This window comes from Mustela nigripes, chromosome 1 (assembly GCF_022355385.1).
Source record: "Mustela nigripes isolate SB6536 chromosome 1, MUSNIG.SB6536, whole genome shotgun sequence".
Classification (NCBI taxonomy): Eukaryota; Metazoa; Chordata; class Mammalia; order Carnivora; family Mustelidae; genus Mustela; species Mustela nigripes.
The window spans coordinates 61,066,836-61,088,577 of record NC_081557.1 but is presented as its reverse complement, the minus strand read 5'-3'; the positions used below and the strand labels follow the sequence as shown (position 1 = coordinate 61,088,577).

The 21,742-nt window shown below is 43.1% G+C and overlaps 1 protein-coding gene and 1 long non-coding RNA gene across 2 annotated transcripts in view; one reads left to right on the top strand and one right to left on the bottom strand.

Annotated features, from left to right (window-relative positions):
- The window catches only part of LOC132025147 (uncharacterized), a 140,852-nt gene that overhangs the window by 36,992 nt on the left and 82,118 nt on the right, over nt 1–21,742 (bottom strand). The window lies entirely within an intron of this gene.
- LOC132028945 (splicing factor, proline- and glutamine-rich-like) lies at nt 5,198–8,757 on the top strand. Its single transcript, XM_059418446.1, has 2 exons — nt 5,198–5,210; nt 6,537–8,757. Exons 1-2 carry the CDS (start codon nt 5,198–5,200, stop codon nt 7,886–7,888), a joined length of 1,365 nt encoding a protein of 454 aa, XP_059274429.1. The 3' UTR covers nt 7,889–8,757.

Below are 21,742 nucleotides of genomic sequence, written 5' to 3'. Positions count from 1 at the left end.
GAGAAACTAGGACCTCAGAGTGTTGGTCAGAATGTAAAGTTATTCCTAGATGGACAGAAGTGAAATTTGACCCAACAATTTCACTCCTGGAGAAATGAAAACATATGCCCACACAAAAACTTGTACATGAATATTCATAGCAGCATTATTTATAATAGCTCAAAGGTGGAAACAACCCAAATGTCCATTGACTGATGAACAAAAGGTGGTATATCTAATGGAATATTATTTGGTGACAAAAAAGGAGTGAGTTATTGTTATATGCTTCAGCATGGATGAATCTTGAAAACATAAAGCTAAGTAAAAGAAGCTAGTTACAGAAGACCACATATTTTTTATACTATTTATACGAAGTGTCCAGAATAGGCAAATATATAGAAACAGGAAGTAGATTAGTGGTTGTTTTAGGCTGGGGTAGTGGGGAATGAGAGGATTAGTGGGTCATTGCTAAAGGGTTCAGGGTTTCTTTTTGAGATAAAAATGTCCTGAAATTGATTATGGTGGTGGTTGTACAACTCTATGAATATACTAAAAACCATTGACTTGTACAATGTAAATGGATAGAATGTGTAACATGTGAATTATGTCAATAATACTGTTGCAAAAATTTTTTTTTAAAGATTGTATTTATTTCTTTGAGAAAGAGAGATTGAGTGCATGAGCAGTGAGGAGGGGCAGAGGGAGAGGAAGAAGCAGACTCCCCATTGAGCGGGGAGCCTGACATGGGACTTGATCCTAGAATCCTGGGATCATGACCTAAGCTCAACACAGATGCTTAACCCACTGAGCCACCTAGGCGCCCGCAAAAATTCTTTAACAATCATTGATTGAACTGTATGTTCACTGTAAGTAATGTTATGAAATATAAATAATACTTCAATAAAGCTGTTTTTTTTTAAGCAAAGCACAAATTGGTTGCTATTTTATATACACCTGTATTTTTCTAAAGTAACAAAGGCACAAAGAAACTGGGAGTCAGTAGAGGTTTAACAGCAAGACGTTTGGTTTGGGATCTAAAGCCTGGGTCCATTCCTCATCCTGACATTTCTAACAGTGTGACCTTGGGCACATTCCGGCAATTCCGAGTTTTAGTTCTTCTGTTTGTACAATGGGGATGAGCCCTTACCTCACATGGTTATTTTGAGGCATAAATGTTTAATGGGTTCATTTTCTTGCCCTTTTGGATTGCTTAAACATGAGGTTAAAAAAAATGTAGCAATGAAAACTGAGATAACATATGTGAAAGGCATTCGAAAGTGAAATCTTCCATAAAAAATAGGATAGTTTGGATCCTGATTCTATACTGTGGTTTAGGAAACAGCATGAGCAGAGCCTCAGCCTTAAAAAGAAAGGACCCTCCCTCTGCCTAGTGCCTTGGAAAATGCCTTCATTACTGGCTGCGTGGAAATTAAGAAATGCTTTCCAGGCTCTGAAGCACTAGTTATAAAGGTAATTTGGGGGCGACACAAAGGAGCTAAAGGTGTGTTAATGCCAAGTTACCATAGCAACATGCTCTGCTGCTCTATCCCTCCCATTCCTGAGTCTACCCCCAGATGAGAGGAAAACGGGAACGAAGCCATTCTACATGAAATTACTTTCTTCATATGCAGATAGGGGAGACATTTACACTTCCCCACAAATAATGTTTGAAGGGAGAAGCCCTCTGAATTTTTACAAAAAAATCTCCTCTTCTTTCTTCAGAATGAAGTTCAAGATCCTATCCACCTCTCCAAATGCCTAGCATGTGGCAAGTACTCAAAATATAGTTGTGCAGTCGATCAGAATTTACCCAGAAGTCCAAGGTTGGAATAAAACACCAATGTTTGTTAGGTAGAAGCGACTAATGAAATGTAGACCAGGAATTTCGGAAAGGAGATCTAAATTCATACTCCACATAATTTGGTGTCTGTTCCAAGCCACATAGCATTTCCGCATTTGGATCTGCCCCATTTATGAAACTGCTTCAGCCCGTAGCAAATTCCCCTCAAGTATCATGTTTATTATTCTGAAAGGACACAGCATTACCCCACCAGGGTTATTCAACCTGTTAGACTGCATACATTTTCAAATGCTGTGCAGGAACGATGTGTGAAAATGACCAGTTAATGGACGTGCTGTTCTCCACCCTTCCGACTTCTGTGGCCTGATCTTGACAGAGGAGGGAGACTGATGGGGCCCACATCTGGGTAAATTGTTTCCTCCTCATAATGGGCAGAGGCAAACAATCCTAGTGCCAGAAGAGCTGTTTTCAAAATCATTCTTCAGGGTTTGGGAAACATTCCTCAACTCCAGGAACCAGGCTCTCAGTCCCACCACGGAGTAAGTCTTTGGAAAGGGCTTAGAGCTCGAGAGGAGTTCTGCATCTGTTCCTTCCTCACATGAATATTCTCACTTTTTTTTTTTTTTTAAGATTTCATTTATTTATTTGACAAAGAGAGATTACAAGTAGGCAGGCACAGAGAGAGGGGGAAGCAGGTTTCCCACTGAGCAGAAAGCCTGATGTGGGGCTCGATCCCAGGACCCTGAGATCATGACCTGAGCCGAAGGCAGAGGCTTAACCCACTGAGCCACTGAGGCGCCCCATATTCTCACATTTTTGACAACTCATGGGCCAACTCCTTCCCAGAAGACATTTCCTTCTTGCAATCTCCTTGGCCAAATTGTGAAACTCCTCAGGTCAAAAAGGAAGAACAGAGAAGACTCCTCATCATCACCAGACTTGCCATGAACTCCCTAGAACCAGCAATCACAGCACCCTTCAACTGCTGAGTGATGGTATTTTGCAAACATTAACTCAGTTAATCCCCAGAACAGCTCTGGAAGGAAAGTGGTTTTGATTCACTTTACCTTCAAGGAAGTTGAGCCTCAGAGAGGTCTTATAATTAGTCAATGGCTGTGCCATTATTTCAACCCAGGCCTGATTGAGTATATGGTTGGTTGCATTTAAATGAGCTAAAACAGCCACAGCAGCAGTAAGCTGGTGCCAATATTACTATGCACCAGAGATTTGGGAGAGAGCAAAGGGAGACAAACTTGGCTCTGACAATACCCTAATAACACTTAGACCTTACTAATTTCAGACCTTAATTGGAGTAGCATATGTGTTGTGGTTGATGTCAGTAGGAAGTAAGCAGGAAATACCAGAACCAGATTCTGGCTAATCAGGAAGATTAACCCATACCAAAGATGGCTCCACCTCTAATGCTTTCTTCCTCTCTCCTTCGACCCTTCTAGACCCATCTTTTCTGTAAAAGCTCTCCTGACCTGCACATGATCCCCAGCCTTTATCCTTTGCTCCGTGTTCTCTTTTTACTTTGTGATATCTCAGTTTTTGCCTTTCCTCATCACATTTTATTTTAGTATTTTATTTATCTTTCCTCCCTACCTGGCCAAAGCACCTTGAAGCCAGCACCTGTGTTTTAACCATTTTTTTTTTTTTAATAAGCTCATGACCCTGAGATCGAGAGTCATATGTTCTACCAACTGAGCCAGCCATGTGCCCCTGTCTTAGTCATCTTTGTACCCAGTGGCTTGAACAGTTCCTGGTTAATAAAAAGTCTCATGACCTTCTAATCTAAGTTTTCCAATCATAAACCAGTATCTTCACTTTCCCAGCATCCTGACTTGAAAGGGCCTTTTGAGTACCTTAGATAAGATATTTGTCAGGGATTACCTAATTTTATTGGCTGCTCAGTATTGACCCCCCCACCCTCCTACATCTGGGGAAACAGCCATCACGTGAAACATGGGTTTCATGAAAGGCAGAATATGTCTTCCCTTTACAAAATTTGGGAAAGAGGTCAGACAGTTGCCCTCCTTGATCCCTGGCAGCTGGAGTGCAAGCATATGACCTAAGCTTGGCCCAGCTGATGCTTCTCCCCAAACCTTGAATTTAAATCAAGTGGCCTAAAAAATAGGGACAGTTTAGAATTTGGGCTAGTGGCAGCACTGGTGTCCACTGCTCCGTGGGAGTGGAAGCAGCATCTTAATTGAGATGTTTCTGTGATATAGTCTTTCTGTCTTCTGAGATGGTCTCCTTTGCCCCATGTCCATTTTCTAAGCTTGATTTTCTAGCCTTCCAGCCACTTCTGTGATTTGCCTGATACCTCTCAAATAAACTCCTGTTCTGATAAAAATAGCCAGAGTTGGCTTCTGTTATTTGCATCCAAGAGCTCTGACCGATACAGCTGATGGACCCATGGTAGGTGGTCCTGGATTCTGGGGAGCTAAAGGCCAAGAAGTTACTTCTCCTTGATCCAATCCCCAAACTGAGATACAGGATTACCTTTCAGTCTGCTGTACTCATAGTTTTCTATAGCCATGATCAGACTTTGTCCTCACAATAGCTCTACCTAGAGGCAGGAGAGTGAGTAGTAAAACGAATTTTTTTTTAAATGATTTTATTTATTTATTTGAGAAAGAGAGAGTACAAGAGCAGGACAGATGGAGAGGGAAAAGCAGATTCCTAATTGAGCAGGGAGCCCGATACAGGGCTCAATCCCAGGACCCTGGGATCATAACCTGAGCCGAAGGCAAATGCCCAACAGTCTGAGCCACCCAGGCACCCCAGTAAAACAAGATTTTAAAAGGAAAAGAGTAAAGCTCAATGAGACTAAGTGGCTTTCCTGAGGTCCCCAAATTAGTGACAACTCAGACTACAATACACACTTCTTGATTTCTAGCACCTGAATAACACTGAATGACTAACCTACATTGAATTTTAAAGAATTCATTCACAAATATTCACTGAGGATCTGTTAATTGTAATAATATAATATTATAATATAGAATAATATAATAAATATAACAAATATACATTAATATATAAAGTATATTTATACATAAATAGTATCAATATAAATTATAAAATATATTACATATAAATATAAATTACAAATATCTATTATAAAATAAATATTTTATATATATATGTGAAACTTACATTTGGGCAGCAGTATAATATTGTTGCTAAAACCCAGCCAGGCTGTGTGGGGAAAAACCCTGGCTATTCCACTTAGAATCTGTATATAGCACACCCTCAGTATCCTACCCATAACCTCCCGACCCTCACCTCTAGCCTGCTGAAATCTGCTTGCACAGAGTACCTGGGACTCACTGCATGAAGAGCTCACTGGGCCTTTGTGCAGGGGAAGCCAGGAAAGCCAGAGTTAACACCCTGAGCAACCATCCTCAAACAATGATGGAGATTGGTGAGACATACTCCAGATCCCTCACCTCTCAGCGGGAATGAATCCCCCCCCCCCTTTTTTTTTAAGATTTTTAAATTTATTTTATTTGACAGAGAGAGATCACAAGTAGGCAGAGAGGCAGGCAGAGAGAGAGAGAGAGGAGGAAGCAGGCTCCCTGCTGAGCAAAGAGCCCGACTCGGGACTCGATCCCAGGACCCTGAGATCATGACCTGAGCTGAAGGCAGATTAACCCACTGAGCCACCCAGGCACCCAGGAATGAACTCTTAAGAGTATTCCTCATCACCTTCCAAAATTCCCCAGTGGGACTGAGCTCCACTTGTCCTTAGTGGTAACCGGCTCAACAGAACACACCTTCCTCCTTGCCACTCATTTCCCTACTCCCCACCTGGTGTTTTGTGGCATCATTCCCACCTGCCAAAAGCTACTTATCCTTTTCTCTAGGTCTGCTTCTGGGGGACCCTAAACTAAGACACCATGAGGCCCTGGGAAAATTACTCAAATAATAACCTGCAAAACGAAGACAATATTATTTGCCTCGTTGGAGTAAATTCACGCAAGAGTTTAGCCCAGTTCCCAGCACGTCATCAGCACTCAGAGTTAGCCATTGTTACTGTATGCAGTACTTTGGGCTCTCAGAGAACTTAAGCACACGTTCTTTCACTTCTTCCTGCACCACCAGGGAAGCCTAGCTTCCTCTCTAGCTTCGCCTCCAGCCACCCCCCGCAGACTTCCTGCCTCGCTCAATGACACATGCTGTTTTTCACGTCAGCCCTGCTCTCCCATGAGCACATCCCCCAAATGACCAATCTCTTTCACATATGTGTTGTTCAACACGTCCTGCCCTCCTTGCCTGGACACACTCCTTCATTCCCCACATTTATCTCCCAGTAACGTCCACCCATCTACCAAGCTTCCATGCAGCTTTCCCACCTCTAGGAAGTGTTCCCAACTATCCTTCCTTCCTCTTCCGTTTGGTCCAAACCACACACTCCACACACACCACATGCACCATACACACACAAATACATATATACTTCTCACCATGGGACCATGCAAAGAGAGCACTTAACCCAGGAGTGCTGCTCTCCCTCACGCAGAGCCCCTAGAACTGTAATTATTTTTCTACTTACCTGCCTCCTTCACTAGCCAGTGAGCATCTCTGCAGCAGGCATTGTGGCTTCTATTCCTATATGGCTGGTGCTACAGCTATTGCCCATCTCAAAACATGTGAAATTATTTCTTTCAAATAAGTGAGTGTAAACAAACCTTTGAAATAGGGGTGTTTTCTGTATTTTTTCAGTTGAGGAAACAACTTAAAACTTGAGATGACTCCATTCAACCTGGCGGGCCAGGCGGCCGCAGCGAGATCTCCGACTCAGAGGGATTTAAAGCCAACTTGTCTCTCTTGAGGAGGCCTGGAGAGAAAACTTACACTCAGCGTTGTTGGTTGTTTGTTGGGAATCTACCTGCTGATATCACAGAGGATGAATTCAAAAGACTTTTCGCTAAATATGGAGAACCAGGAGAAGTTTTTATCAATAAAGGCAAAGGATTTGGGTTTATTAAACTTGAATCTAGGGCATTGGCTGAAATTGCCAAAGCTGAACTTGATGATACACCCATGAGAGGTAGACAGCTTCGGGTTCGTTTTGCCACACACGCTGCCGCTCTCTCCGTTCGAAATCTTTCACCTTACGTTTCCAATGAACTGTTGGAAGAAGCCTTTAGCCAATTTGGTCCTATTGAAAGGGCTGTTGTAATTGTGGATGATTGTGGGAGATCTACAGGGAAAGGCATTGTTGAATTTGCTTCTAAACCAGCAGCAAGAAAAGCCTTTGAAAGATGCAGTGAAGGTGTTTTCTTATTGACAACAACTCCTCGTCCAGTCATTGTGGAACCACTTGAACAATTAGATGATGAAGATGGCCTTCCTGAAAAACTTGCACAGAAGAATCCAATGTATCAAAAGGAGAGAGAAACGCCTCCTCGTTTTGCCCAACATGGCACATTTGAGTATGAATATTCTCAGCGTTGGAAATCCCTGGATGAAATGGAAAAACAGCAAAGGGAACAAGTTGAAAAAAACATGAAAGATGCAAAAGACAAATTGGAAAGTGAAATGGAAGATGCCTATCATGAGCATCAGGCAAATCTTCTGCGTCAAGATCTGATGAGACGCCAGGAAGAATTAAGACGCATGGAAGAACTTCACAATCAAGAAATGCAGAAACGTAAAGAAATGCAACTAAGGCAAGAAGAAGAACGACGTAGAAGGGAAGAAGAGATGATGATTCGTCAGCGTGAAATGGAAGAACAAATGAGACGCCAAAGAGAGGAAAGTTATAGCCAGATGGGCTACATGGATCCAAGAGAAAGAGACATGAGAATGGGTGGTGGAGGAGCAATGAACATGGGAGATCCCTATGGTTCAGGAGGCCAGAAATTTCCACCTCTAGGTGGTGGAGGTGGCATAGGTTATGAAGCTAATCCTGGAGTCCCACCAGCAACCATGAGTGGTTCCATGATGGGAAGCGACATGCGTACTGAGCGCTTTGGGCAGGGAGGTGCGGGACCTGTGGGTGGACAGGGTCCTAGAGGAATGGGGCCTGGAACTCCAGCGGGATATGGTAGAGGGAGAGAAGAGTATGAAGGCCCAAACAAAAAGCCCCGATTTTAGAAGTGATACCTAGGTTTTCATTCCAGTTTGTTTTTGTCTTTTCTTGTTTAGATACCAATCTTTTAAATTCTTGCATTTTAGTAAGAAAGCTACCTTTTTATGGATGTTAGCAGTTTATTGACCTAATATTTGTAAATGGTCTGTTTGGGCAGGTAAAATTATGTAATGCAGTGTTTCAAACGGGAATTTTTTTTCTTTTTATTTACTTTTTTTTTTTAACTGTATAATGTCCCTCAAGTTATGGCAGTGTACCTTGTGCCACTGAATTTCCAAAGTGTACCAATTTTTTTTTTACTGTGCTTCAAATAAATAGAAAAAATAGTTATAATATTGATCTTCAACTTTGCCATTCATGCTTCTATGCACATTAGGCTAGGTATTCCACTTTGAAAGCATGAGCGTGTCTAGGCCTTCAAATGGCACCTGCCGTTTCTGGGAAATGTATCTGTAGGCTAAGTATTGCTTTCTACAAACAAGTACCCCCTTGTTTTAAAAAGAAGAAATGCATATTGAAGTAGTTTCATGATTTGATTTGTTTGGCATTATAGGAAGCAAGCTGGTGCTAAGTATTTTTAAATGGTTATGTAAGCAAGCTGAACTGTAAATCTTCCTTCGGGAATGTGTATCAAGATGATGGAATGGGTGAAAGACTATTGGTAGGGAGAGAAAGTGGGTATGACTAAATGGATCTTTATGGCCCTATGATCTATCCTTTCCTTGAAAGTTTCTGAAGAAAAAGTGGAAAGATCATTCTGTTGCATTTCTCCATTCTTGTTTTTAAAAGAACAAGTCCCAAGCCCTACATATGGCTTGTATTGAACTTTCACATTTGAATTAAAGATTGTTAAACATGAAAAAAAAAAAAAAAAGACCCAGGCCTCAACCATGGTTGATGGGCTCAGGAGTGGACATCTGACTCAGGAGAGGCCAGGGAATCCACGCCTCTTGGGAATCCAGACAGCCTGCATCAGCTGGCTGCATGCACTGAAACTACAAGGCAGCAAAGAAGAAGAGCAACTGAGGCTGGTATTTGAAGACTTCTGTTTTGAGTCATATGATTATGGTCTAAACCCAGTTGGCCGCTAGTGTGGTCAGTTGAGGTCATATGAGAGAACTCACGCTTTGCCACCTAATGATCAGTTTAAAAAAAAAAAAAATATATATATATATATATATATATATATTTTTAGGTTTCATTATTTTAGAGAGGTGGGGGGGCATGTGTGAGCCAGGAGAGGAGCAGAGGGACAGAGAGAATCTTCAGCAGCCTTCATGCCCAGTGTGGAGCTTGATGCAGGGCTCAGTCCCACGACTCTGAGATCATGACCCAAGGCAAAGTCAAGAGATGGACGCCCAATCGACTGAGTCATCCAGGTATCCCCCAACTTCCATCCTTTTAAAATTAGCTATGCATCAACACTATAGATTAAAATAGACCTAAAAAGCAAATGAAACATTTAATTATAAGTATTAGTATTTGCATATTAGTATTTGCACATTCTTTCTCACTAGTTCTTATGATTATTCATCAACTTATCAACTGGGTTCTTCTACACATTTCCATTCAGCCATAAATAAATACAGCACACAGCTGTAACTATACATAAATCCGTTATAGGGTAAGTCAGATTATGTCACTTCTCTGACCTATAAGGCACTACCTGATTCACCATCTGTTATGTAACTTCTCTGATCTCCTATTATTCCCATCTTCGCTACACTGGCCTACATATTCCTTCAACACACCAGGCACATTCCTTTTCCATGGCTGTAATAGTTTCCTAGGGCTATCGTAATGGAGTACCACAAACTGGGTGGCTGAAAACAACAGAAATTTATTGTCTCCCAGTTCTGTTGGCTAGAAGTTAAAAATATCAAGGTGTTATCAGGGCCGTGTTCCCTCTGAATCCTGTAGCAGAGACTGCTCCTTGCCTCTTCCCAGTTTCTAATGGTGGCCGTCAATCCTTGGCATTCCTTGAGTTGCAGCTGCATCACTACGATCTCTGACTCTGCCATCACGAAGTACTCTTCCTAAATATCTCTGTCTCTGTGTCCTCTTTTGGACATTGGATTGGGCCAACTCTGAGGACCTCATTTTCACCTGAGTGCATCTATAAAGTCCCTATTTCCAAATAAGAGCAAATTTCACAGGTACTAAGGATTTGGGGTTTTTTTTTTTTTTATTTTTTTTTTTTTAAAGATTTTATTTATTTATTTGACACAGATCACAAGTAGGCAGAGAGGCAGGCAGAGAGAGAGAGGGGAGAAAGCAGGCTCCCTGCTGAGCAGAGAGCCCGATGCGGGACTCGATCCCAGGACCCTGAGATCATGACCTGAGCCAAACGCAGCGGCTTAACCCACTGAGCCACCCAGGCGCCCTGGATTTGGGGTTTTAATATATCATTTGGGAGACATAATTCAACCCACGATGATGGCCCTTGCATTGTTCCTTCTGCCTGAAATGCTCCTTCCCCAGGTGTGTCCACCTTCTCACTTCCTTCTGGTCTTTAATGTCAATTTCTTTGTGAGTCTTCCGTAGCCCCTTATCTGAAATGGCAACACCCCTTCCCCAGCATTTCCTAGTTCCTGTCCCTGCTTTACTTTTCTCTTTAGCATTCGTCATTAGCATAGTATCTGCTGTGTTTCACTTATTTATACTGTTCATTTTCTGTCTTCCCTGGTATAATGAAAACATACACTTACGGAACGCAATCCGTGAAACAGAAGTTCATAGTGTTTTTTGAGAGAAAGTTAGGATGTTCTGCTTCCTGTGAAAAAGTAGAACTCTAGCAGCATGTTTTTTCTGGTCCTGGGGCTCCAGTTCTAAAACTGAGAGCCTCTGTGGAGAAGGGGGTTCACAAAGGACAGAGAAGATAGAGTTCCAGAAAATGAGGAAACTCTGGCTTATTACTAACAGACCATGCTTAGTTCCAGAACCAAAAGGGAAAAAAAAACCCCTCATTTTCTCCAATAATCAAGAAGCCAAGAGAGAGATTTACTGAGTTGGGACAGAAGGGAAGGAAGATAATGCTTGTTTGGCCTCCTGGAGAGCTTCAGATCAGGATCTTAATTGAAAAGTAGCACTATTTTCTTTATCTGGCTTTGCCATGGACTAGCTGTGTGACCTTTGGCAACATCTTACCCTTCTCTGAGCCTTCCTTTTCTCACTGTTCAATGAGGCAGTTGAATGAGACAGCCTCTTCAGTCTCTTTCAACCACGCCAGTCCGTGTCGCCTTAAACTCTAACCGCCATGAAGGTGGATCACCTCTTGTTTTCCTCCAGGTACTGAGCAGCTAGCACAGGGCCTTATCCGTAGTAGCACCCAGCACAATAATGGACCTTTTGGACATACTAGCAACAAATGAATAGATGAGGATTAAACAAACTATTTAGGTAACTTTTGAAGGAGAGGAAAGAGAGATCAAGGAATCTCATTCCATGGAGTCATATAGAAGATGTTTTTAATCAACTTGAAATCTTTATTGTAACCAAAAAGCCATTTCCTGAGATTTGTTTTAAATATTCAGAGCACCGGACAGTGGAGTATGAAGCTATTTAAGCCAACTCTGTGCCCCCGAGGGCCTTACCGTTTTGTTGGGGAGACAGGAAATGCATACCACAGATGCTAAACTACAGAAGGAATCTTCAGCAGATCCTGGGCAGTGGTACTCATAGTCTAGGAACTCACAGTTTGCAGGGTTCAGAGAGACGAGCTGAGTGACCTCCTGTGGTCCCAACTCTTCTGCTCCAGCTCCCGGAAACTTTGTCCATCCAAGCTGGGACCAAAAAGTACAGCAGCAGGGGTCCCCATCCCCTGTCCTCTGTATCTCCCTGGAGCTATCGGCAGGTGAAAAACAAACCACCCTCTGCTCTTCTGTTCTGTCCCAGATTCTTAAGTCAAGTCCGATTTCTTTTTTCTTTAAAGATATTATTTATTTATCTGATAGAGAGAGACACGGCGAGAGAGAGAATACAGGCAGGGGGAGTGGGAGAGGAGAAGCAGACTTCTCACTGAGCAGGGAGCCTGAAGCAGGGGCTCAATCCCAGAATGCTGGGATCGTGACCCAGGCCCAAGCCAGACGCTTAACGACTGAGCCACCCAGGCGCCCCTTAAGTCCGATTTTTGCCCAGTTCAAGTCAAGAATTGCTCTGTATCAGCCAACTCCCTGCAAGTCAGCTGACTAATGGTTTTCTAACTTCATTTGAAAACAGCCTAGGAAAGCCTCGAGTCTATGGAGACTCCCTCTGAGTCATGGCTCAGAAAAACCTCTCTAAGTCATCCTATTTGATTTCATAAAAGCTTCCAGCATTTAGACCAGAGGAGCTGCCTCCCCCATCTTGAGTAAAGTGAACGTGCCTCTGGACGTGTAGTTCAAGCTGCCTCACTTTGGGATAGTCTGTGTTTGCCATGTCACTTCTCTCCAAGCCGGAATTGTCTCCTCTGTAAATGAAGGACTGTAACAACACGACACACACGCACATTCACTCTACCACCACCCCCGTCTGCCACAGCGTTATTCTGAGAGTTAAATGAAATCACTTCTGTGATGGTATTCTGCACTATACAAGAGTAAGTTCTCTTTATTATCAGATTACAGTTTTGGTGAGTCATCTTGGACATCAGTTTTTGACTTACATGACCTTGACTTAATCCCTTCACCAACTATTTCATGTTCTTTTTCCTGTTTCCTAGAGAAATTATAAAGTTGGTGCTATGCATACTCCTGATGGAGTCTTTACCTAACATCATTTGGTCTCCACTCTCCCTTCCCAGTGGGACCTACCAGCTGTGACTTCTTTACCTTGTCGGTATTCAGGAAGTTTTTTTTCCCAACCCATGCTATCACCATGCACACCCACATATCTGAAACTGACATATTTAGCATTCAATCTACCTGTTGTCATGTGCAGAAACCCAAAAAACGGTGGGCTCTAAGAGTCAAGAGTCCTGTGTTCCAGAATTAGCATTGTTTTTGATTACCCAGGGAGCTCTGGGCCATTCTGTTCAATAAACATCTATTCAGTTCAAGGGAGTGTGTTGGGGGTGGTTGTCTGCTGTGCAGAAACTCAAAAGTTTTGTAGGTCACACAGAGAAGTAAGCCTCCACTATGAACAGTGTGCTATATAGTGGCACACATCTATACAGAATAAGGGCACACAGAGGAAGAGACAATTTAATCAACCTTCAACAGTTATAGAGGCACCACTTCAGAGAGGAGGTGACATCTGAACTAGGCTCTCAAGGAAGACAAAGATTTGCAAGGCCAAGAAAGAGATGCGGTAGGAAGAACGTTAAGACGTGAACAAAATCGCATGCTAAAGAAATGAGAAGAGTTTGGTAGGGTCAGAGGCTAGGATGCGTGGTAGGGAGGGCAGGGAATGAGGCTAGGAGAAAGTCGGGCTGGGGCTGCATGGGACCTAGAGTGCCACGCTTGGCCATGTGGGCTTTATTCTCTCTAGCCCTTTTCAACCAGGGTTCTGCAAGAAAATGAAGTCCTTTGGACCTAAGTCATGCATTGTACAAATGAATTTCTCCCCTCTGTCTCTAGAATGACACAGGTTATGTATCATCCTGGAGAGAACTGAGAAAAGAGTCACTCTAGTCATTTTCTGTGAGGTTTGGTGGTCACAGGGAAGCCCCGCTGAGAAAGGCTGCTAGGCAATGGCAAATCATCCAACATTTACAGAAAGCAAGTGAAAACCCCACGTGTCATAGAAACATTACTCTGCTGATAATGAGGAGAATGATTTAGAAAGAGTACAGGAGAATAAAGTTCTGCTGCAATATTTCAGGGGGGTGATGGCCAGGGCTCAGGACAATGACTGAAGGCACAGAGGAAAGGGACATCCGGACACACTGGGGAGGCAGCATGGATGGAATCATTGAGTGCTATCTTCCTTGGCTTCCCAACTATAGCAAGCAGTCACTTGCTCCCTCTGGATCTAGACTGGAGCTTTCCTGAAGAATGGGAAATCCCTTAGCCACAAACCACCATGCGGTGGTGCGTGCTGCCACTAATCTGGACTTTGTCGTGCTCTGGTCAACTCTGTACAGCCTGATGGGCTCCAAGTTATGATATTTCTCTTTATACTCCTCCGTCTCCTTGCCAGGTCAGTCCGGTCCTCCTAACTGACCTGCAGCTTAAGTCCCCTACCCAACCCTTCCCTGCGGGGACACAAGCCTTGCACTGAACTCCGGACTGCTTGGCTGCTCTCCTGACACTCTGCTTTTCTATTCCATCCCACTGTTCCAGGACACTGGGCCTGCTCCCTGTGCTCCACCCTGGCCCCCCAAATCCCGTAGCAGCGTCAGCATTGCCAGCTTTTAGGCTGCTTCATCCCAGCTTCTTCCTCCTGCCAGATAGGCCCATGTCTCTGAGGTCCCCTCCCATCTCACCCTTAAACCCACCCGAGTTCACCTATCACCCAGCATCATCTGTGTGCTCATTTGTAACATACGGGGTCACACTAGGTGACTTCTGAGTTAGCTCCCTTCCAACACTAACATCCTGTGTTTCTAAGTCGGCCAACTATAAAAGAAGTCTGCACTGGCACAGGACAACTGAGGCTGGGGGCTAGTGAGTCAGACTCAACCAAACTGTCAAGCTGACCGTGAAGCCAGGAGGTTAGAGCGTAGCCCGCCACTGGGCAGACAGTGGCTGAGACTCAAACCACAGATTAGCAGACCCAGACAGCTGTGCGAACGTGATGACTGATGCCACACCTAGTTTATTAGTCACATTCATCTTCAAGGAATTAATGACGTCATTCTGTATGCCCCCAAAGGACAACATTTCACTTATGACCTAAAGCTATTTCTTATGATGATTGTAACACTACCTTTTCTCACAGTGCTGGTGATCTGGGATTAAATATTATCCCAATAGTATTTTTTTTCCCCTTTCCTAGAAACAATCACCAGTAAGTACTCCTCAAGAGTCAGGCTACATTTTTAAGAATTTCTAAGTTCCTCCCAGATGCTTCTCAGCATTCTCAGCTTCTCAGGGTGTGTGCAAGAGAGAATACAGATCTTTGAAGACCTAGGTTTGAATCCCACAGCTACTTATGAATCATATGGCCCTGGAAAAGTTAGTTAATCTCTCTGAGCTTTGGAAATAGGATAATAGTACCTGCCTTGCATAGTGGTAGCTCAAATGGAAAGTGCCCGCCCTGCAGAAAGTTCTTGATAAAGGGGTTCTCCCTCACACCAACCCTGCTGTCTTCCATCTCTTCACATTTCTTTGCTCTCAGGATTGTTTCTCCTGGGCTTGTCTTGATTCTTTCTCTTTTTCCTAGTGGAGACTAGAAGGTTCCTGCCAGTCCCCACAAGTTTCTGCTCCAAATATCAGACCGAAAGCATGCTGAGTCAGCACTAGCACTTCTCAGAGTAGGGGCTCTCTCTGGCCCCCCAGTTACGGCTGAGCAATCACAGGCCAGGAAAAATTGTGGTCAGAAGATGAGATCATAGCTGAAGTCTCTAAGAGCTCCATTGTCTCAGCTCCAGAGTCTGATACATGGAAGATGTGAATGTCAGTGCTGTAATTCAGCATAGAGCCGGTCAGGAGATTCCAAGAGATGGTGCTGAAGTGGGGAGGGGGGTAGATTAGGATGTCTCGAGGTTGCTGAGCACATGATTCAGCTGTGGGACACATATTTGTGACTGGCTAGGGGGCTAACACTCTTGGTTCTTCTTTCAAGGGGATTTTAATATCAGAAACCAGTATACACATGGGCTGCAAAAGCCTTTGAGATCATTTAGATCTACTTTCCTTTACACAAATGGAGAAACTGAGGCTTAGAGGATGGAAATTACTTCCCCAACCCACACAGAGAAAAAGGTTCAGAGTGGGACCTGAACCCAGGTCTCCAGATTCTGTGTCCATAACTGTGTTTGTTCTCCTATGAAAAAACCAGTAAATTCTTAAAATTCAACACAGTGTGGATGCTCAGTAAATTGGGTTGTTTAATAACATGTGGAGGGAATGTTTGTTAACAGGATTTCTAAAAAAGAGAGCATTCACTGATGGACTAAATATTTGTTGAGTCCCAGAAGGCAAGGAAGGGCCCAATCATGAAGTATACTGACTGCCATGCTTAGGAGTGTGAATTCTACTTGAAAGCCAATGTGAAGCCATCAGTTCAGAACAGAGGACTGACATGACTGGTTTGGGAAGATTGTTCTGGTGACAGAGGGGAAGATGGACTAGAAGGCATCAGGAAAGTGCATGAGGATATAGGAGGTTTTAGAGTAGTCCTGGCAAGATGTGGGTAGTGGCAGTAGAACAGAGAGGAAGCAGGAGAGCCAAACGTCATTTCCTAAATGCAGTGAATAGGGCCTGTGGTCAGTGGAATGACAGGTAAGGCCAGATGGGGCAAAAGGCTGGGTTACAATACCACTTTTCAAGACTCTAAACCCCTGACCAGGATCCCAGGCTAATCAAGCAAGCTCCACTCACAGCAGGGCAATGTTTGATGCTCACAGCACGGGGCAGACCACAGGCTGCTAACAGTCATTCACGGTCACTGACATTCTGACTATGATAAACCATGGGCATCTGTTTCCCCAGCAAAGTGCGGTGAAAGTGGTTGGTTGGGACACATAGATAAGAAGTCCTGTTAGAAGTGTTAGCTGACTAAAGGCTTCCAGTGAAGGGTAACATTTCTTAAAGATGAAAGCTTAGTGTTTCTAAAGCTTGGCTGGGTAATTTCGATTTCTCAGTACAAGGTAGGTATCATTTACTCCTAGCTAAGGAGGTTATGTCTTTAAACAGTTAATAGCAGTATCAGGAGGTCTGAGTCCAGACTGGCCCTCTCTAGCTGTGTAAGCTTGAGCAAGTTACCAAATCTCTTTAAGTTTCTTCAGCCATAAAGCAAGGATAATAGTCATACCTTTGTGAGGCTTGTTGTCCTAATGATATGAGACAATGCATTGTAAGAGCTCAGTACAATGTTTGCCACAGAGCAAGTGCTCCGAGTTAGCTAGAGTTAACTTTAATAGTGCTACTGAATTCGTTTGTAGAATGGTAGATATATTTACAAAGATAACTTTTGCAAATATAAAAAAAATTTATGTTCTAATTTTTAAAAGCCTCCTGTTGGGATGTTGCATTTTAACTACATTTCAAAGATTCATGGATGAGGGGTAGGACAGAACACGGGATATACAGTATACACACGTTTTACAAGGGAGTCATAAAAGCTTTTTTTTTTTTTTTTGCTTCCCCCAAATTTTGTGTTCAAAGACTTGATTTTGCTATTGCTTTGCTGGGTGACTGAGTAAATCCATTTAACCTTCAAACTTCTTTTGTTTCTTCTGCAAAGTAATTCAGCATAGTCTACAGGGTTTCAAAAGGCCCTACCAATTCTAAGATAAGTATATGGACTTATTTTTTTCTTTTGCATAGCTATAAGAGTAACTCCAATTATTTCTGACGAAGCCCAAGAACTCTTCATAATTATCAGGAATTATTGCCAAGAATCTAACTACCATCTTTATTACAATGTATGCATTTATCTATCTAGTGGTTTGACAGAGTACAGTTGACCTGGAACATTAGGAAGGATAGTCACAGCTGAAAAGCAGAAAATTGGAACCAGGGGCGCTGGTGGCTCAGTCGGTTAAGTGTCTGACTCTGGATTTCAGCGCAGGTCATGATCTCAGATGAGACCAAGTTCCGTGTTGGGCTCCAAGAGTCTCCTCTCTCTCTCTCCTTCTCCCTCTGCTCCTAACCCCCCAAAAGGAAGGAAGGAATGAAGGAAGGAAATGAACCAGAACTTGAGTATCTTTGAGCTTACTGGTCTTTGGTGGAAAACGAGTTTTTTTTGTTTTTTTTTGTTTTTTTTTTTAAGATTTTAAAAAATGTATTTGACAGAGACAGGGAGAGTGAGAGTACAAGTGGGAGCAGGAGAGAGAGAAGCAGGCTCCTCACTGAGCAGGGAGCCTGATAATGGGCTTGATCCCAGGACCCGGGCATCATGACCTGAGCTTAACTGATTGAACCACCCAGGTGACCCTGACTTGACTTGATTTTTCTTTTCTTTCTTTTTTCCTTCTTTCCTTCTTCCTTCCTTCCTTCCTTCCTTTCTTCCTTGCTTTCTTTCCTTCTTTCTTTCATTCTTTCTTAACTCTCTCATCTGTTCATTTTTATTGTCAAAGTTTCTCTGAGAGTGGTTTTTGGTGTTAAGTTCATCGGTTTGGCAAAGTGCAGGGAACAGGTGAGTGAAGATCATCTTTGTGAGCAAACCTTTCAGGTCTAGCCATGGTTGTCCCTGCAGCCCTTTCTCACTCCTTTGCTTTCACACATTCTGATACAACCAGACTGACACCAGCTGTTTCCTTAGATCCTGTGTGTTTACTGCTTCATGTTTTACTAGTGCTGCTCTCAACCTGGAAACCCTCCTCTCTGAATTCTTCCTCCACTCTCACTGCTAACACTGTTGTGTCCAAATCTCCCCATCCTTCAAGGCTTAGTAATGTTACGTCTATACAAAGCATGGGTAATCCTTTTCCAAGGGTACAGTGAATATCTCCATTAGCTGAGCCCCCAAAACACTCAGATACATGCTTTAGATATGTAACTCTCAGATGGTTCCAGTGTCCACAACAGCATAGCGGTTAGGCACAGGATCTGAAGGCCCAGCCACTTGAGTTCAAATCCCTACTCGAGCCCTAGCTATGATCTTGGGCAAGTTAAAAGTCTCTCTGTGCCTCGGTTTCCTTATCTGTAAAATGGAGTGAACAGCACCTACTTCATGAGGTTTCTGTTAGGTTTAAATGAGCCAGCACATGTAAAGCACTTGGAACAGTACCTTGCCCATAGTGAGTGTTTGATAAATGCCAGCTATCAATACTACTTTCTCCTTCTACCTTGTTTTATAGGTACAACATCACCGTCTTGTGTTTCCTCCTAGACTCTGCACTCTTTGAGAGCAGGAGGATTTGTGCCTGTTCATTTTTTGTAGCTCTTTTTGTGTCTAGAACTTAGCACACAAAACGAGTTACCTGACAGATTTTGGAAAACTTAGGTACAAGTCATTCCTATCTTTTCATCCCCAATATTCACAAGGTGCCATGTGAATAAGCGATTCCATGAATTAAAGAAATCTGTTGTAATTAAATGTCACATTGTCACTGGGGCACTTGGGTGGCTCAGTCACTTAAGTGATCGACTCTTGGTTTTGGCTCAGGTCATGATCTCACAGGCTTGATATCAAACCTGGTGTCTGGCTCTGCACTCAGTGTGGAGTCTGCTGGAAATTCTTTCCCTCCACCTCTCCCTCTGTCCTTCCCCCAACTGGCATGCGTGTGCCCGTGCATGCTCTCTCTCTCTCTCTTTCACTCTCTCAAATAAATAAATAAATAAATAATTTAAAAAACCCCCAAATGTCGTATTGGACATTAGACTAAACAGTCTGTAGTCAGTTGCATGCTAATGCATGTGGCACACCAGGGCCTTTTAAAGAATGTTACATGTGAGGCCCAGCTATGTGAGTCAGGGACCCCAGCTCCTGTTCCTGGTCCCACCCCACTGCTCTAAGCAGCCAGATTCAATTACTTTACTTTCTATGGCTGTGGGTCAGCCGGTTTCAGCTGGCTAGGCACAGTGATGACCAAAGCTACCACAGAGAGCAGTTCACTTTGGAAGCAGCCTCACCCATGATCCCTAGACCAACTGGTGAACAAACATGTACTCAAGGAAAATATCATGTATTACTCCAGTGGGACAAAGTGCAATTGTAGTCAAGATTACAGGTCAAAGTCAGATCTGTTTCTGAGACACTTTCCACATCTTTTCCTGATATTTCTCACATTTTTGCAGAGACACTTCTTGGTCTGTGATCATGGATTTGTGCCAAACAGCAGTTTACCCAACACTGTGATTCATTTGTTTTCTATACACTGTCTGACTTTAACTCGTGTTTGGCTTTGGCTGAGGACACTCAGCATACACTTTATGTGGCTAACCAGTCAGACATTTTAGTATTTTTGGATCTTAATAAAAAAAGAAATTAATCTGGGAATATATCCAGAGGTAACAAAAACACTAACATGAAAAGATATTTATAACCCCATGTTCACAGCAGCATTATTTACATTAGCCGAAACGTGGCAACAACCTAAGTATCCAACGATGGATGAATAGATAAAGAAGTTGTGGTCTCTGTATAAAATGCAATATTATCCAGCCACAAAAAATGAGGAAATTCTACCACTTGAGACATCATGGATGGACCTTGAAGGCATTATGCTAAGTGAAATGTCAGACAGAGAAAGACAACTATTATATGCTCTCATATGTGGAATCTAAAAAAACAAATAAACAAAACACCCTGCAAAAACAAAAACCCAAACTTTGTAAAAAAAAAAGATGGGACTTGTTTCTGAGGTGGGGGGGGGGGTTGGTAGGGAGAATTAGAGGAAGTTGGTCCAAGGGTAGAGACTTCCGGTTGTAAGATAAAGTACTGGGGATGAAATGCACAACACGTCACCTCTAGCTAATACTGTTGTATCACATATAGGAAGGCTGTTCACACCACAAGGAGAAAAGAAATTTTCCCCTTTACTCTTTTCTTCTTCCTGTGTCTGTATTAGCAGATAGATGCTAGCTGAACTTATTGTGGTCAGCATCTCACAACATATGTAAATCAAACCATCACACCGTACACACCTGAAACCCATACAGTGATGTACGGTGATTATTTCTCAGTAAAACTGGAGAACAATTCAGATCAAAGGCTGGAATTTTTCTAGTGATAAACCAGGGACTACTTATTTTCTTTTTAGTGAGTATTAACTTCAGCTTAGTTGTTCTCCTCTGTGAAATCCCACAGCATTAATGTTAAAACATAATTCAGGTCAAGTAGAGTATCAGCTCCTTAATAGTTCTAGGATCACGAGTAAGAGCCATACAAAGTAGCACAGGCCCACAGAAATGGGCCTGGGGAAATTAGGGCAGTTGGGCTCAAAGAAATTAAGGTAGAGGATGCTGCCTTCTCTCTGCTCTCAGGGGCATGATTTCTTTTCTCACAGCTAACCTTAGACCCAGGCAAAGCAGGCAGTGGCCTACAGCACAGAGGGGAATTGAAAGTCTCCAAAGTTGGTCTCCAACTTGCCTCTTCCATTTGCATTCTTACATCCAGAGTGGCATTCCTCTGCCAGAAGTTCATTCCAGAGAATGCAGTCCGCTTCCTTACTAATTCATTTGTTCATCCAATGCTTATTCATGCCACCAAGTGCAGGAACCAGGAAAGAATAGTGAGTAAGACCAGAGCTTTTTGTCTAATATGAAGACAAAAATAGGGACATGGTTAAAACTCTGTATGTTTGAGTAGTATGATGATAGAGCTTTATGTAAGGGGCTGCCAGAGAAGTAGGAGGTGATCCTAGAGAGAGGGATTTCGTAGAAAACCATGAGTGGAGGACTGATGAAGTCATGCCCCTCATAGAGGACAAGTAAAGTGAGGAAAGACAATGCTGAGTACAAGTATCTCTGAGAGGGGGAATGCTTTAAGCTGACTAGTGGTTATGAACAAGTAAAGTGCATGGTAGCCTTTCAGGCTCACGAGGTAACACCATTCAAAAGCTGGGCAGAATTGGTCCTACAAGCTAAGACTTGAGAGGGAAGTGAGTCAGAATAGATAGACTGGGAGCCTGGGCCCTAGGGTGGGGTAGGGGAATGGTGAGAGGGGAGGTGCCTCAAGAGGGCTCTTGGTTCTTGGAGAAACAACACAGCACACTAGGGCTAGAGTTGGAGGTGTCCTGAGACAGGCACTGGAAGAGGATGTCAGAAACCGCCAAGCAAGCCTTGCTTATTTGGTAATTTGGGGGCAAGTGGGCACTGGCTTAGTCTTGT